The 19,674-nt window shown below is 41.4% G+C and overlaps 1 protein-coding gene across 5 annotated transcripts in view; it reads right to left on the reverse strand.

Moving 5' to 3' along the window:
- Positions 1-19,674, reverse strand: part of LOC139471631 (neprilysin-1-like) — a 92,622-nt gene that overhangs the window by 46,050 nt on the left and 26,898 nt on the right. For 3 of the 5 annotated variants that reach the window (XR_011653858.1, XM_071254029.1, XM_071254028.1), the window contains exon 3: positions 4,085-5,563. Coding sequence is in view for 4 of the 5 variants with exons in the window: in XM_071254029.1 (XP_071110130.1) it covers positions 4,085-4,349 (265 nt within the window). In the remaining variant the exon portion in view is untranslated. Of the gene's footprint in view, positions 1-4,084; positions 5,564-5,665; positions 5,689-19,299; positions 19,384-19,674 lie in introns of those variants that run through there. The other 2 variants (XM_071254030.1, XM_071254031.1) reach the window with 2 other exon arrangements.

Below are 19,674 nucleotides of genomic sequence, written 5' to 3' on the forward strand. Positions count from 1 at the left end.
TACAAAGATCAATACATCCCTACATCCATCCATCAATACAAAGATCAATACACCCCTCCATCCATCACCTCATCCATCCATTGATACAAAGATCAATACATCCCTCCATCCATCCATCAATACACAGATCAATACATCCCTCCATCCATCACCTCATCCATTCATTGATACAAAGATCAATACATCCCTCCATCCATCCATCAATACAAAGATCAATACATCCCTCCATCCATCACCTCATCCATCCATTGATACAAAGATCAATACACCCCTCCATCCATCACCTCATCAATCCATCAATCCAAAGATCAATACATCCCTCCATTCATCAATACAAAGATCAATACATCCCTCCATCCATCATCTCTTCCATCCATTGATACAAAGATCAATACACCCCTCCATCCATCACCTCATCAATCCATCAATACAAAGATCAAAACATCCATCCATCCATCCATCAATACAAAGATCAATACATCCCTCCATCCATCAATCAATATAAAGATCAATACATCCCTGCATCCATCCATCAATACAAAGATCAATACATCCCTCCATCCATCACCTCATCCATCCATCAATACAAAGATCAATACATCCCTCCATCCACCACCTCATCAATCCATTGATACAAAGATCAATACACCCCTCCATCAATACAAAGATCAATACATCCCTCCATCCATCAATCAATATAAAGATCAATACATCCCTCCATCCATCACCTCATTCATCCATCAATACAAAGATCAATACATCCCTCCATCCATCACCTCATCCAACCATTACTACACAGATCAATACGTCCATCCATCACCTAATCAATCCATTAATACAAAGATCAATACATCCCTCCATCCCTCACCTCATTCATCCATTGATACAAAGATGAATACATCCATCCATCCATCCATCCCCTCATCAATACAAAGATCAATACATCCATCCATCCATCCATCTGAACCCAGTGAAACATCTGCCTTAATTTATTAAAAGAATTCTGTACAAGATAATATCTGTAAATAATCAGGTTTATACCTGGTAAAACTGTTTTCGTAAGTAGATAAAAATGTTTTAAACATGCTTCAACCAAGGCAGCGAGTCTGTTAGTACGTATGACAAGCGTAGTAACCTTCTTCTGCAAGCATGTGTTACTCGTGACCTTTTCTCTATCCGGATCTTCAAGGGTCCTTCACAATTAGAAGTGAATCCTTTCACCACTAGCCTACCTCACTGACTGTCCATAAAAATTGGGATTTATGTTAAGATATATCCTATAAGTTTTGCCAGTATGATAACATACATTACTCACCCAAACCCTTTGGAAAACATACCCAGGAATACTTTTTCTCATATTTATTGAAAATAAATCCTGCCTGTCATGTCTGTGTAACACAAATACTAACTTTCACATGTTTCAGATTCCTACAAAAGAGAAATTTGGACAAAATGTTTTTAAAAAGACACATTTGCAAAAAATAGAAAAATATATCAGTAGCCATCATTTTTAAATTCAGGAAATGTAAGCATCTGTCTACTGTCATACTGTCACAACTTTCTATTATCTGAAGACACCCACCAGCAAGATATCCATCTATTTGATTAGCCATCGCAGTTACCATGCTCTCATACAACACAGTTCCCACCACCATCAGATGAAATATAACTCCTGGCGACTGTTCGTCAAATCAATTACAGCAGCATTGTCTTGTTGAGAGGAATGAAGCCAGCATGTGGTTGTCACAGAACCACCCGCAGTGGAGCGGAAGGTACTGGAGACTTATGAAGTGTTGTGTAAACTAACTCTCCAAACTCACATGTTGAGATGCTCTCTGCAGAGAAAGGGGTTTGCAATTGACAGAAACTGAAACATTCTTTGTAGTTCTTATTTGTTCCATTGCAAACAGTGTAGCCACACAGGCTCTGTGTCCCTCAGTCACTGTGCCACCTGACACAAACCTATTTGCTGTTATATAACCAGTTTAGCTTATATATAACCTATCTGTTATGTAACCTATCGAGTTGAATTTTTTGTTATAACCTTTCTGTTATATAACCTATTGAACTGATTTTTTTGTTATAACCTATCTGTTGTAAAACCTATCAAACTTATTTTTTTGTTATAACCTATGTTATATAACCTATAGAACTGAATTTTTTGTTATAACCTATCTGTTATATAACCTTTCGAGCTGAACATTTTTTATAACCTATCTGTCTGTTAGGTTACATGTCAGCTGTCTAGCTGATTTGTTTGTTTGTTGTTTAACGCCACACTCAGCAATATTCCAGCAATACGATGGCAGTCTGTAAATAATCGAGTCTGGACCAGACAGTCCAGTGATTGATATCATGAATGGGCATGATCCACACTGATGGGTTTGATGACATGCATCAACCAAGTCAGCGAGTCTGACCATCCGATCCGTTAGTCACCTCTCACGACAAGCTAATATGTGACCTATCTAGCTGATATGATTTATATAACCTATCTATTTGTTATGTAACCTATCTATCTGTTATATACCAGTTATATAAGCTGTTATGTAACCTATCTAGCTAACAAGATTCATATGTTCGATGTAGCTTAATATATATATAGCTATCTAGCTGTTATGTCACCTATCTAGCTAACAAGATTCATATGACCTATGTAGCATAATGTATGACTATCTAGCTGTTATGTGTGTGTGTGTGTGTGAGTAAGGTTTTACGCCGCTTTTAGCAATATTCCAGCAATATCATGGCGGGGGACACCAGAAATGGGCTTCACACATTGTACCCATGTCGAGAATCGAACCCGGGTCTTCGGCGTGACGAGCGAACGCTTTAATCACTAGGCTACCCGACCACCCCTAGCTGTTAAGATTCATATAACCTATGTAGCTTTATATATATAGCTATCAAGCTGTTATGTAACCTGTCTAGCTAACAAGATGCATATGTTCAATGTAGCTTAATATATATAGCTATCTAGCTGTTATGTAACCTGTCTAGCTAACAAGATGCATATGTTCGATGTAGCTTAATATATATAGCTATCTAGCTGTTATGTAACCTGTCTAGCTAACAAGATGCATATGTTCGATGTAGCTTAATATATATAGCTATCTAGCTGTTATGTAACCTATCTAGCTAACAAGATTCATATAACCTATGTAGCATATATATGGCTATCTAGCTGTTATGTAACCTATCTAGCTAACAAGATTCATATGACTGAGGTAGCTTTATATATATAGCTATCTAGCTGTTATTTAACCTATCTAGCTAACAAGATTCATATAACCTATGTAGCTTAATATATACAGCTATCTACCTGTTAGGTAACCTATCTATTTGTTATATATGTATCAAGCTGATATCTATGTAGCTTAATATTTTGCTATCTAGCTGTTATGTAACCTATCCAGCTGATATGTAACATATATTGCTGTTATGTAACCTATCTAACTGTTATGTAACCAATCTACCTGGTGCATAACCTATCTATCTGATACATAACGTATGTAACATATATTGTACTGTATCCTAACTGTTAGGTTATATATAGATATATAACCTATCTAGCTGTTATGTAACCAATCTACCTGGTGCATAACCTGTCTATCTGATACATAACCTGTGTAACATATATTGCTGTAATGTAACCTAACTGTTATGTCATTTATCTAGCTGATATATAAACCATATACCCTTGCCATCACCCAACCAACACTCATCACACTGTGGACACTTAAACCCAGTTTAACTGCATGAGCACAATAGTTCTTTCCTTCAAGGTGGACCCAGGTGGCCCAGCTGACCAAGGCCCCACACTTCGCTGTGCAGAGTTGCGTCCCTTGGGCATTCAGAAACTTATGATTGTGAGTTTGAATCCTGGTTCACCCTGATTATGTTTCTAGGTTTGTCAGCACCATACCTAAGCTCATAGATTACGCTAAAGTTGTAAATGTCAAAGACCTGCAATACTTTAGGCTTTTCTAATAACTGGCTTACAGTCAAAAGCAGTGTTAAACCCACCTCACTCACTCTATTCTTCATACCAAATATGGAAACTAGCAAAAATACACCTCCTTACCAGACCTTGTAAATGCTACAGCAATAAAAGCGATGCATGCCAGGAAGAGCAGTGTACACACAGCCATGAGATACTTCTCTCTGCTCGTCCACCACGATGCCGGCACTTCCTGCACAGACATTCTTGGAAGGAACCCGAGCAAAGTCGGGTCGTCCCCCTTCTCCACATCTTTCCCTATCATGCCTTCCGTATGATTCGAGGTCATGACACATCCTGTGCCACCATTGCACTTGTCCTGGGGTCTGAGGTTACACCCTGATGGCATGGTTGAAGGCCTCCTAGAAAGTCACACCTTCGTCACGGTCATCAAGGTCATCTATGGACCTGTATTGTATACGTGGAGGTGTGTAGTATCACTTTCCCCAAACCAAATCACACTTGAACAAGGAAGCCATTATCAAAATATCTCATCTCACTGTTGGGGTGTTCTACTGATGGCTCCAGCTTGTTGGAAGAGGGAACAGAAGGGTCCTGTCCATGAAGAAACATCTCATTCCCAGTAATCACAGGTGATCTGAAATCACAGATTTGATTTCGAAGGTCTCAGAAAGGAGACTTAAGACTGGTAGGTTTCTGGGTTAAAAAAAATATCACTTGTTTCAAAGTTTCACAAAAAAATGCATGTCTTGTTCAGTTGTTACAAGTTGCAGCATGAAATAGAGTTTCAACCAGGACCTAAACGACACTGGCACAAAACGTCTTGGCAAGGTTATCCACGTCAAAAAGTCATTGTAAAACAAGCTTGTTCAAGGTGACTCTTCTTCCCTGGTAACACAATGAATTTCAATGAAAGGAAGCCCAAGAAACATAAACACGGTATCCTTGAACTGCTTGTTACACAACACAAGATATCCAAAGCACACTAATATTACAATTGTCTTCTCTCTTCTCAGAAATATCCAATTTCTTACCTTCTAGAACATGTGTACAACTAGTATCGAAGGCAACTAACAGTTAACTTGATTCCTCATTAATCCAAATGCACAGTTGTTGATATCAATGTTCTATTTCTGAAAAGCGTTGGCAGAGCCGTCATCCAATGTAATACACCCTACTGTACACAATCACTTCAGTCAGTGCAATGGAGTAGGGATCTTCTCTGGCAGAGCAGTAATCCAATGTAATACACCCTACTGTATACAATCACTTCAGTCAGTGCAGTGGAGTAGGGATCTTCTCTGTCAGCCACCTTTACAAAGCCTCTGCCTCTTCACACATGTAATCATTCAATACTCTTTAACAAAGAGTGTGCCTCTGTCAAGCCTTCAATGTGTTTGGCATTTTCCAATCAAACAATCCCAAACCAAACCCTCACTGGTCGTCGATTCCCACCATGAAATATCATTTCAGTTCCTGCTGAGAATATGGTATAACAAGCTCTGATGTTCTCCGATCCTTCCATATTAAATCTTGAATGAATGGCATTTGGGTGAGCCAACCATTATCACTTTGCGGCATCAGACAGCTCCAGCTCCATATCTGAAGAAAAATAATGTCTAGCTTTAGGGCATAACTACAGTAAATAAGGCTATAGCAAGGCTTGTTAATATTGTACTTAATACTGCATGCAAATGAACCTACACTTCACCGACCCCACATCTATCACTCCTGCTGTCCTGCAACATCGTTGACAGCAACGTCGACAACGCACCGCAGACTGGGCTGCAATCAATTAAGTCTTACCTTTGTCTCTGCTCATAACAAGCAACTAGGCATGGGGCAGGGCCTGCACACAACACAGCATTGTGTTACATAGTCAGTACACACTGGGAGCTAGTTCTACATTGTGTTAGACATGTGATGGAGGGAAAACACTGGTCAGTACACACTGGGAGCTAGTTCTACATTGTGTTAGACATGTGATGGAGGAAAAACACTAGTCAGTACACACTGGGAGCTAGTTCTACATTGTGTTAACACTGGTCAGTACACACTGGGAGCTAGTTCTACATTGTGTTAGACATGTGATGGAGGAAAAACACTAGTCAGTACACACTGGGAGCTAGTTCTACATTGTGTTAACACTGGTCAGTACACACTGGGAGATAGTTCTACATTGTGTTAACACTGGTCAGTACACACTGGGAGCTAGTTCTACATTGTGTTAACACTGATAAGTACACACTGGGGGATAGTTCTACATTGTGTTAACACTGATCAGTACACACTGGGAGCTAGTTCTACATTGTGTTAACACTGGTCAGTACACACTGGGAGATAGTTCTACATTGTGTTAACACTGGTCAGTACACACTGGGAGCTAGTTCTACATTGTGTTAACACTGGTCAGTACACACTGGGAGATAGTTCTACATTGTGTTAGACATGTGATGGAGGAAAAACACTAGTCAGTACACACTGGGAGCTAGTTCTACATTGTGTTAACACTGGTCAGTACACACTGGGAGCTAGTTCTACATTGTGTTAGACATGTGATGGAGGAAAAACACTAGTCAGTACACACTGGGAGCTAGTTCTACATTGTGTTAACACTGGTCAGTACACACTGGGAGATAGTTCTACACTGTGTTAACACTGATCAGTACACACTTGGGGCTAGTTCTACATTGTGTTAACACTGGTCAGTACACACTGGGAGCTAGTTCTACATTGTGTTAACACTGGTCAGTACACACTGGGAGTTCTACATTGTGTTAACACTGGTCAGTACACACTGGGAGAAAGTTCTACATTGTGTTAACACTGATCAGTACACACTTGGGGCTAGTTCTACATTGTGTTAACACTGATCAGTACACACTGGGAGCTAGTTCTACATTGTGTTAACACTGGTCAGTACACACTGGGAGTTCTACATTGTGTTAACACTGGTCAGTACACACTGGGAGATAGTTCTACATTGTGTTAACACTGATCAGTACACACTGGGGGCTAGTTCTACATTGTGTTAACACTGATAAGTACAACACTGGGAGCTAGTTCTACATTGTGTTAACACTGGTCAGTACACACTGGGAGTTCTACATTGTGTTAACACTGGTCAGTACACACTGGGAGATAGTTCTACATTGTGTTAACACTGATCAGTACACACTGGGGGCTAGTTCTACATTGTGTTAACACTGATAAGTACAACACTGGGAGATAGTTCTACATTGTGTTAGTTATGTGATGGAGGGAAAACACTGGTCAGTACACACTAGGAGATAGTTCTACATTGTGTTAACACTGGTCAGTACACACTGGGAGATAGTTCTACATTGTGATAACACTGATCAGTACACACTGGGGGCTAGTTCTACATTGTGTTAACACTGATAAGTACAACACTGGGAGATAGTTCTACATTGTGTTAACACTGGTCAGTACACACTGGGAGATAGTTCTCCATTGTGTTAACACTGGTCAGTACACACTGGGAGATAGTTCTACATTGTGTTAGTTATGTGATGGAGGGAAAACACTGGTCAGTACACACTAGGAGATAGTTCTACATTGTGTTAACACTGGTCAGTACACACTGGGAGCTAGTTCTACATTGTGTTCACACTGATCAGTACACATTGGGGGATAGTTCTACATTGTGTTAACACTGGTCAGTACACACTGGGAGTTCTACATTGTGTTAACACTGGTCAGTACACACTGGGAGATAGTTCTACATTGTGTTAACACTGATCAGTACACACTGGGGGCTAGTTCTACATTGTGTTAACACTGATAAGTACAACACTGGGAGATAGTTCTACATTGTGTTAGTTATGTGATGGAGGGAAAACACTGGTCAGTACACACTAGGAGATAGTTCTACATTGTGTTAACACTGGTCAGTACACACTGGGAGATAGTTCTACATTGTGATAACACTGATCAGTACACACTGGGGGCTAGTTCTACATTGTGTTAACACTGATAAGTACAACACTGGGAGATAGTTCTACATTGTGTTAACACTGGTCAGTACACACTGGGAGATAGTTCTCCATTGTGTTAACACTGGTCAGTACACACTGGGAGATAGTTCTACATTGTGTTAGTTATGTGATGGAGGGAAAACACTGGTCAGTACACACTAGGAGATAGTTCTACATTGTGTTAACACTGGTCAGTACACACTGGGAGCTAGTTCTACATTGTGTTCACACTGATCAGTACACATTGGGGGATAGTTCTACATTGTGTTAACACTGATAAGTACACACTGGGGGATAGTTCTACATTGTGTTAACACTGATCAGTACACACTGGGAGCTAGTTCTACATTGTGTTAACACTGGTCAGTACACACTGGGAGATAGTTCTACATTGTGTTAACACTGGTCAGTACACACTGGGAGATAGTTCTACATTGTGTTAACACTGGTCAGTACACACTGGGAGATAGTTCTACATTGTGTTAACACTGGTCAGTACACACTGGGAGATAGTTCTACATTGTGTTAACACTGATAAGTACACACTGGGGGATAGTTCTACATTGTGTTAACACTGATCAGTACACACTGGGAGAAGGTTCTACATTGTGTTAACACTGGTCAGTACACACTGGGAGCTAATTCTACATTGTGTTAGATATGTGATGGAGGGAAAACACTGATCGGAACATAAAGAGAACTGGTTCTACATTGTGTTAACACTGATCAAAACATAAAGAGAACTTGTTCAACATCGTAATAACATTGATCAGAAAACAAAGAGAACTAGTTCTACATTGTGTTAACACTGGTCAGTACACATTGAGAGCTAGATATACAATGTGTTAGATCTGTGATGGCAGTTTTAACACTGGTCAGTTATACACATCCAGATTGAAGGTGGTCAGTACACCAAGGGAACACTCCCAGCTGAGAGCCATTTTCCAACAGGGACATAAACAAGGTACTCATATTCTACAGAATCACAAATCATTGTACTTCAAAGGTTATTTATTCTTCCTGAAGTAATATTATTGAGGTAATTATTCCCATATCAACAGTCTTTCATCACATTCAGGGTCAGACAAGCTGGCTGCTGGCAGAATATGGGTCCTTGGGGAATACGAGACGAGATATATATGGGTATTTATTGCTGCATTTTCTGGGTTGTCTCACAGATATAGTTCACTGTGTCACTGCTGGGATGGAGATCTGGGTCACTGCTGGCTGAGAAAATGCTAAAGCACACATGTGATACCTCCGATCTGTCTGGGAGGCTCACGGATTAGTGAACCTTATAAAGGTCATCCACCAGGGTGGGGGGGGCCCATTTAACCCTGATGTATTTCAGTCACAGGGAGTCCTATCAACAATTATACCAAATAAAAAATCGAACAAAATCAGCAAGTTCATAGCTTTATGACCTTTATGAGCAGGAGGTACCTCCAACTGAAGTTTACGCGACTACACTGATATATGCCTTCCACAAGATGGGATTTTGATACACTGCCGCATGGCGATGACTGAGCAGTTTTCAGGGGAAACTATTCTATCCTGTCTATGACATCACATTATCTCTGCACCATTCATAACTATCGCAGTCAGGGCTTCCAGGTCATTTAGCTTGATGAAACCTGGGTGTTTAAGAATCATTCCACTGACTGCATGTGGCTACCGTCAGATGGACAAAAAGCACCCATGGTCCCATCAGGTAGAGCTAATCGATTCATTGTTTTGCACGCCAGAACCCGTGATTTAGGGCTTACTGATGAATGTGAGCTAGTTTTCGAGGCGAAAAAGAAAACTGGTGATTCTCAAAAGGAAATGAAAGGTGATGTGTTCATAGACTGGTTGGAACATCAGCTTCTGCTCAATCCGAACAACCCCTGTGTCATTGTCATGGATAACGCCAGTTAATATAACGTCAGGAACCAGATACTGTCGCACCAACCATGAGTAGTCTGAAGGTGACCATGCAGGAATATCTGACATCTTGCAATGTCGACTTCAGACCATATGAAACAAAAGTTCAACTCAAGGAGAAACTTTGCTTGAATAAGAAACCAGTAAAGTACAAGACATATGTGTTGGCATCACAACATGGTCTTGTTGTCTTATGCCAGTCAGACATTGTGAGCTCAAACCAATTGAGCCTATCTTAGCTAACAATAAAGGGTTCCTGGCAAGACATAACACGACATTCCAACTTATCTTATTCGACCTAATAAGCGCCCAGGTCGCTCTCAAAATTAGAAATAGGGGGCTCTTATTAGAATATAAATGTCGTGAGAAAAGAAACAGCGTTGAAAATTGTAAATTTTGTTACTTTTGCTGACAGACTGAAATGATATAAAAGAAGAATCTGTGCATATTGTACATATTAGACATATTTTCGAGAATTTAATTGCCAATATAACACACGATTATAAACGAATGAATACATCTTGTATACATTGATCAATCGGAAAAGGTGCTAATTATGATTGTTCACTTGCCAATATATTAGCAAATATCCCCGTGGGCCCTTATTTACTGCGGGGCGCTTATCACGTCGAATACGGTACACATGTTAAAGGGAGGATTAATGCAGTCTTTGCTAGATATCAGTCTTGCTCAGCTAGTTATCATACCTTTGGGTGATAGTACAGATTCATACACGTCATCAGGGGCATCAGATGCTATCTAAAGAAATCATCTGTTGAACAACAAATACTTCTTAATTAAAATACGCAACCTTCCAATACTCATCCCGTTTCATAGCTTTTAACTATTCCAAGCAAAGATATTGCTGTACATATATTAAATTATTAACCCGTCAACACATATCTCAATAAAGTACAATAAACAGCAATATTTTGAGCCCATCCCCAACTCAGGTGATATTTGCACCTGTGAGAATGCATGAGCATACATAGATAATTACCTCAGGTAACAGGCTGTTTCACACATGCATGACAACACATGAATGTTACCTGCATCATTGGTCGGTATAGCGTTAAAACAGCGAATGAAACAACCAACTCAGACAATTTGTTAGATTTCTGGATCGTGATGAAACAATCAAGGAGAGACTTGGTGATTAAATTACAGCCTCGGTGTTCGGAGGTGCTCGTCACCAAACTCAGTTATCATAATAAATATACAGTATGGTAGAAATATCATCATCATCATCATCATCATCACAAAAAAATGGGCATACTGCTACTGTTCACAGCTGCTTTGCTTGTTTGCAAAGTATTTTCAGATCAGTGCACATACACAAAACCAAACCTGCTTCACAACCCAGCCACCATAAAGATCACAATCAGCTTAAATAATCAATGAATTTAAACTGCTACATTATTAATACAACACTGCTTCCACAATACTTACAGAATTCAACAGCATCTCAACTGAAAAATCGTCTTCCTTAACCAGAGAGCATCTCTCACCTAGGGCTAAGCCTTTAGAGAACCAACTGGTAAAATTTAATAATCTTGAAAATTCTACTCCAATCAAAGCACTTTCCATACAATAAAAAATGCTTATTGAAATACGATTTCCATTTGCGCATAGATAAAAACAAATATAATTCTCCCATATCTGTGATATAACTGCGAACAGCTCAACTAAATTGGATAATAAATGAATAACTAGGTGTCCCTGGGGCCCTACATACATGCCCTAAATTCTTTACCTTAATCAAATTGTGTCTCCTTCCAAGAGAATATCCTGTTTTTGCATTTCTGAGCCAACTTGTGGAGGCTATAGAACCACAGGCTTGCCTTCGTTACATCCTGGAGGGGATCTTATCTAACTTTCATCGCGGATTAACCATTGAGCCTAGTTGGAGAATCTGCTCATGATAGGACAGAAGATGACGACACAAAATGAGTTATCTAAAGCTAGTAGACCCGCGGGATGAGTCACAGGCATATTAGCTCCAGATTTATCCCTCCTAAGTAGATGAAGACCCCTCAGATCACTCTGTTTGCTTTCACGGCACATTGTCTGTGGGTGATTTGTGCTGAAACATCTGTTTGATGAAAACAATCAAAAATATTCCAAATCCTTTCCATATTTCTGCCTTGAGTTTCAATCAGCGGCACTTTGTACCCTGCCCTTTTCTGTTAAAGGCGTTCTCCCATTTAGTCCAAGTTAAAGTCCCTCTCCCTTTCTGTCACAGTTAAAAGGCCTTTACCTTTTCAGTCACAGTAAAGGCCCTTCCTTTTTTCACAGTTAAAGACATTCCCTTGTCTGTCACAGTGAGAGACTCACCATGTTTCTGTCACAGTTACAACACTCTCCATTTAAAGGCCTTTCCATTTCTCAGCAAAAGTTGAACCGTGAAGATTCCGGGGTAGAATAGGTCTTCAGCAACCCATGCTTGCCGAAAAAGGTAACTATGCTTGTCATAAAAGGTGACTAACATGATCGGGTGATCGGATTGGTTGATGCATGTCATCGATCCCAATTGCGTGGATCAATGCTCATGATATTACTCACTGGATTGCCTGGTACAGAATTGATTATTTACAGACCGCCATCATTTAGCTGGAATATTGCTGAGTGTGGTGTAAAACAACCAACCAACTCAGCAAACGTCATTCCTATTTCTGTGACAATCCCTCTGCCCTCTGCCTCTGCCCTCTCCTTAAAAGTGAATACTGAAGGCCCTACAAATTCAATGACAGTTCTCATGGTGCTTCCCATTTCTGCAATAAGGAAAGGCCCTCTCCATTTCAAAGACAGGTAAAAGCCTGGTCCATTTCTCAGCCAAAGGTCCCTCTCCGTTTTAGAGACAAGTAAAAGCCTTGTCCATTTCTCAGCAAAGGACCCTCTCCGTTTTAGAGACAAGTAAAAGCCTTGTCCATTTCTCAGCAAAATGCCCTCTCCGTTTCACAGACAGGTAAAAGCCTTGTGCATTTCTCAGCAAAAGGCCCTCTCCATTTCAAAGACAGGTAAAAGTCTTGTCCATTTCTCAGCAAAAGGCCCTCTCCGTTTCAAAGACAGGTAAAAGCCTTGTCCATTTCTCAGCAAAAGGCCCTCTCCATTTCAAAGACAGGTAAAAGCCTGGTCAATTTCTCAGCAAAGGACCCTCTCCGTTTCAAAGACAAGTAAAAGCCTTGTCCATTTCTCAGTAAAGGACCCTTTCTGTTTCACAGACAGGTAAAAGCCTTGTCCATTTCTCAGCAAAAGGCCCTCTCTGTTTCACAGACAGGTAAAAGCCTTGTCCATTTCTCAGCAAAAGGCCCTCTCCATTTCAAAGACAGGTAAAAGCCTGGTCCATTTCTCAGTAAAAGGCCCTCTCCATTTCAAAGACAGGTAAAAGCCTTGTCCATTTCTCAGTAAAAGGCCCTCTCCATTTCAAAGACAGATAAAAGCCTTGTCCATTTCTCAGCAAAAGGCCCTCTCCATTTCAAAGACAGGTAAAAGCCTGGTCCATTTCTCAGCAAAGGGCCCTCTCCATTTCAAAGACAGGTAAAAGCCTGGTCCATTTCTCAGCAAAGGACCCTCTCCATTTCAAAGACTGGTAAAAGCCTTGTCCATTTCTCAGCAAAAGGCCCTCTCTGTTTCAAAGACAGGTACAAGCCTTGTCTATTTCTCAGCAAAAGGCCATCCCATTTCTGTCACAGTTTTGCATCCTTCCTTATTATGCAACATTAAAGGCCTACACCATTCTCAATAAAAGATCCTCACCATTTCTGTGACAGTTAATGTCTACTCCATTTCACAGTGAAAGTCCCTCCAACATCCGTGACAGTTCCAAGTTAGATAACAGTTAAAAGCTTGTTCCATTCTCATTGGAAGGCCCTTCCCATTTCTGTAAAAGTAAAAGGCCCTGTCCATTTCTGCGTAAAAGACCATCAACAGCTCTGTGACAATTAAAGGCTTACTCCATTTCTAAGTAAAAAGCCCTACAACTTCTATGACAGTTAAAGGTCCTTGCCATTTATCAATAAAAGCGGTCTCCATTATGCCCTTTTACATCTCCAGGATATCAATACCTCTGAAACTATTATTGTATCATGAATAATATATTCCAATATGATGTTATTTTAGTTGCAGCTTTTACCATATATATTTAAAATAACAATAACCATAAGCGTAGCACTTCGGTGTAGCTGATTGCTATTGCCGGATATTTTTTTTCTGCATGGAACAATTTGACTAGTCACTGTGGAGGCTCCCATGCTCGTGATCGTGAGACCTACATATCGACATAGAATCATCAAACTAAAACAAATATGACTTTTAACAAGTCAAAGTATGACATTTAAGATATATGTATCCAATATCGGTAATATGACTGTGGTTGCTGTATATAACTGTGGGTTGTGTGATCTACTGATTACTTCACACACGATTTCACCAAATTTTTATTTTAACAATATTGAAAGAAATTTTGAATAAAATTAATGAAAAAGGTTACAAACATAAGTCCAGATATACAATGAACACTTTTATAACCAGGCAGTGTAATTACATTGTGAACTCCAGAACAGATTTGTTTGACATGGTATTTCCGGTGTTACGTGCTCACTCAAATGTCTTTGCATTTGGGGAAAAAACATCAAAACTCTGGAATGTATAATGCACACCCTTTCTTCACAACTGTTTTTTTTGGAAAAAGAAAGTGTGCATTATACTCAAGAAAATACAGTAATCTGCCAATGATAAAAATACCCAAGACTGAAAATAGCTTCTTTTACCCAGCTGCTATCATCTAGCCTATTGCTGACCTTTACTTTGTGTGAATATTTCATTGAACCATGTTGTGGGATTCAATGATAGAGTTGTACATTGTTTTTGCTACTGCCTACCCACCCACACTGTATTTAACAATGAGTTGTTGTACGTGTATGTTGGGATTCAGTGATAGAGCTGTACATTGTTCCTGCTACTGCCTACCCACCTACACTGTATTTAACAATGAGTAGTTGTACGTGTATGTTGGGATTCAGTAATAGAGTTGTACATTGTTCCTGCTACTGCCTACCCACCAACACTGTATGTAACAATGAGTTGTTGTACGTGTATGTTGGGATTCAGTAATAGAGTTGTACATTGTTCCTGCTACTGCCTACCCACCAACACTGTATTTAACAATGAGTTGTTGTACGCGTATGTTGGGATTCAGTGATAGAGTTGTACATTGTTCCTGCTACAGCATACCCACCAACACTGTATTTAACAATGAGTTGTTGTACGCGCATGTTGGGATTCAATGATAGAGTTGTACATTGTTCCTGCTACTGCCTACCCACCAACACTGTATGTAACAATGAGTTGTTGTACGTGTATGTTGGGATTCAGTGATAGAGTTGTACATTGTTCCTGCTACAGCATACCCACCAACACTGTATTTAACAATGAGTTGTTGTACGCGTATGTTGGGATTCAATGATAGAGTTGTACATTGTTCCTGCTACAGCATACCCACCTACACTGTATTTAACAATGAGTTGTTGTACGCGTATGTTGGGATTCAATGATAGAGTTGTACATTGTTCTTGCTACTGCCTACCCACCTACACTGTATTTAACAATGAGTTGTTGTACGCGTATGTTGGGATTCAATGATAGAGTTGTACATTGTTCCTGCTACTGCCTACCCACAAACACTGTATGTAACAATGGTTTGTTGTACATGTATGTTGGGATTCAATGATAGAGTTGTACATTGTTCCTGCTACTGCCTACCCACCAACACTGCATTTAACAATGAGTTGTATGTGGATGTTGGGATTCATGACCCACAACCTAAATATATTATGAAAAATGGACATTTTTTAATATACATTTACCAAACGCTACATCTTTAAATTAAATAACTATACTTTAGCAGACTATTGGTTTTGATTTAGGTAATCAAAATTGTGAACAAATTAAAAGAATATGCATTTCTTTCCTTTTTAGGCAAATCTTTAAGACACATCTTTAAAGCCAACTAACTGTACATTCATATGGTAAATAACAGAACTTTTAAAGAACCAATTCTGTATCTCTTGAAACATGTTTGAACATGGCTAATGTTTTGGTTGGCTAGAGACAATTAAATGTGATCACATTAGCAAAGTGGTGTACACATCGAACGTAGCACAACACAGTCACACCTTGCTCTGCATCCACTCTCAGACTTACAGCTACATCTCAGAAGCTCTTGGCATGACTTAGACGCTTGTGGTAGTGTAGTCTGATTCCGATGTTAGGCTGTTCATGTCCTTGCCTGATTCCATTTACAGCATTTTTTAATAAATGCAAATTCTGTTCTTTAAATATTCTGTCATTGTCATTGTATTCACCATATGGGTAGACAATATATAGTTAATTGGCCCTCATGGAGTATCTCTTAAAGATATGCTGGAAAAATGCACTTTTTTTGTAACATTTTAGATTAACTAAATCAACATGAATAGTCTATAGTGATAAAATTATTCACTTTACAGTTGCAGTGTTGGGAAAATATATTCCCAAAAGTTCATTTTTGTTTATATATTTAGGTTGTGAGTCATGTTCACATTACATTCCTCCATGGTGGCCATTTTGGATTTGGTGCCAACATTGGATTTTTTTGAGTGGCCTGATATCCGAATCTCGCTGAACCATCCCTCAACAGACACAGACACATCACTGAACCCTCCCTTAACAGAAACAGCCACATCGCTGAACCCCCCCTCAACAGACACAGCCACATCACTGAACCCTCCCTCAACAGACACAGACACATCACTGAACCCTCCCTCAACAGACCAGCCACATCACTGAACCCCCCTCAACAGACACAGTCATCGCTCAACCCTTGTCAACAGAGACAGACACACCACTGAACCCTCCCTCAACAGACGCAGCCATCACTGAACCCTCCCTCAACAGACACAGCCACATCACTGAACCCTCCCTCAACAGACACAGCCACATCACTCAACCCTCCGTCCACAGACACAGTCATTGCTCAACCCTTGTCAACAGACACAGCCACATCACTGAACCCTCCCTCAACAGACACAGCCACATCACTGAACCCCCCCTCAACAGACACAGACACATCACTGAACCCCCCCTCAACAGACACAGCCACATCACTGAACCTTCCCTCAACAGACACAGCCATCACTCAACCCTCCCTCAACAGACACAGCCATCACTCAACCCTCCCTCAAAAGACACAGCCATCACTCAACCCTCCCTCAACAGACACAGCCACATCGCTCAACCCCCCCCCCCCCCAACAGACACAGACGCATCACTCAACCCTCCTTAAACAGACACAGCACTCACTCAACCCTCCTTAAACAGACACAGTCATCACTCAACCCTCCCTCAACAGACACAGCCATCACTCAACCCTCCTTAAACAGACACAATCATCACTCAACCCTCTGTCAAAAGACACAACCACATCACTCAACCCTCCCTCAACAGACACAGACACATCAGTCACTCAACCCTCCCTCAAAAGACACAGCCATCACTCAACCCTCCCTCAACAGACACAGCACTCACTCAACCCTCCTTAAACAGACACAGTCATCACTCAACCCTCCCTCAACAGACACAGCCATAACTCAACCCTCCTTAAACAGACACAGTCATCACTCAAACCTCTGTCAAAAGACACAACCACATCACTCAACCCTCCCTCAACAGACACAGACACATCACCCAACCCTCCCTCAACAGACACAGCACACACTCAACCCTCCTTAAACAGACACAGTCATCACTCAACCCTCTGTCAACAGACACAACCACATCACTGAACCCTCCCTCAACAGACACAGACACATCACTGAACCCTCCCTCAACAGACCAGCCACATCGCTGAACCCCCCCTCAACAGACACAGCCACATCACTGAACCCTCCCTCAACAGACACAGACACATCACCCAACCCTCCCTCAACAGACACAGCACACACTCAACCCTCCCTCAACAGACACAGCCACATCGCTCAACCCCCCCCCCCCCCAACAGACACAGACGCATCACTCAACCCTCCTTAAACAGACACAGCACTCACTCAACCCTCCTTAAACAGACACAGTCATCACTCAACCCTCCCTCAACAGACACAGCCATCACTCAACCCTCCTTAAACAGACACAATCATCACTCAACCCTCTGTCAAAAGACACAACCACATCACTCAACCCTCCCTCAACAGACACAGACACATCAGTCACTCAACCCTCCCTCAAAAGACACAGCCATCACTCAACCCTCCCTCAACAGACACAGCACTCACTCAACCCTCCTTAAACAGACACAGTCATCACTCAACCCTCCCTCAACAGACACAGCCATAACTCAACCCTCCTTAAACAGACACAGTCATCACTCAAACCTCTGTCAAAAGACACAACCACATCACTCAACCCTCCCTCAACAGACACAGACACATCACCCAACCCTCCCTCAACAGACACAGCACACACTCAACCCTCCTTAAACAGACACAGTCATCACTCAACCCTCTGTCAACAGACACAACCACATCACTGAACCCTCCCTCAACAGACACAGACACATCACTGAACCCTCCCTCAACAGACCAGCCACATCGCTGAACCCCCCCTCAACAGACACAGCCACATCACTGAACCCTCCCTCAACAGACACAGACACATCACCCAACCCTCCCTCAACAGACACAGCACACACTCAACCCTCCCTCAACAGACACAGCCACATCGCTCAACCCCCCCCCCCCCCCCCCCCCCCCAACAGACACAGACGCATCACTCAACCCTCCTTAAACAGACACAGCACTCACTCAACCCTCCTTAAACAGACACAGTCATCACTCAACCCTCCCTCAACAGACACAGCCATCACTCAACTCAACCCTCCTTAAACAGACACAATCATCACTCAACCCTCTGTCAAAAGACACAACCACATCACTCAACCCTCCCTCAACAGACACAGACACATCAGTCACTCAACCCTCCCTCAAAAGACACAGCCATCACTCAACCCTCCCTCAACAGACACAGCACTCACTCAACCCTCCTTAAACAGACACAGTCATCACTCAACCCTCCCTCAACAGACACAGCCATAACTCAACCCTCCTTAAACAGACACAGTCATCACTCAAACCTCTGTCAAAAGACACAACCACATCACTCAACCCTCCCTCAACAGACACAGACACATCACCCAACCCTCCCTCAACAGACACAGCACACACTCAACCCTCCTTAAACAGACACAGTCATCACTCAACCCTCTGTCAACAGACACAACCACATCACTCAACCCTCCCTCAACAGACACAGCCAATCACTCCCTTTTCCCACAGAATCAATACGACACCGAAAGCAGCCCTGTCTCATTGACTCTAGTGAACTTACAATTGCTTTTAAATGAAGAAATCAATCCAATTTCAGTCGATGATCAGAGGACACTGCAAGCTATTCACTCCGTCTCTGCTAAACCATCCTCCATGGCAAGCCTTGGGTATACATCCTGTAAGTCCACACCACAACAACTGATGGTGGCAGTATCTTTCACCCAACTGGTCACACAGTGGCTTGAGAACCATAAAATATTCATCTGAACTGAAGCGCTCAATCTTCCTGCTCTCATCGTGCTCATATAACACCCAGGACAGTGTGGAGGCATAGGTTCCTTGGATCTGAGACCCTCATTTATGTTTTCATTGTCATTCTCTTCAGGGTCTGCAACAAATAATCCTGCGGAACAGCCACACAGTTCTCATCAAACTT

This window comes from Haliotis cracherodii, unplaced genomic scaffold, assembly GCF_022045235.1.
Source record: "Haliotis cracherodii isolate W230 unplaced genomic scaffold, xgHalCrac1.p SCAF_23, whole genome shotgun sequence".
Classification (NCBI taxonomy): domain Eukaryota; kingdom Metazoa; phylum Mollusca; class Gastropoda; order Lepetellida; family Haliotidae; genus Haliotis; species Haliotis cracherodii.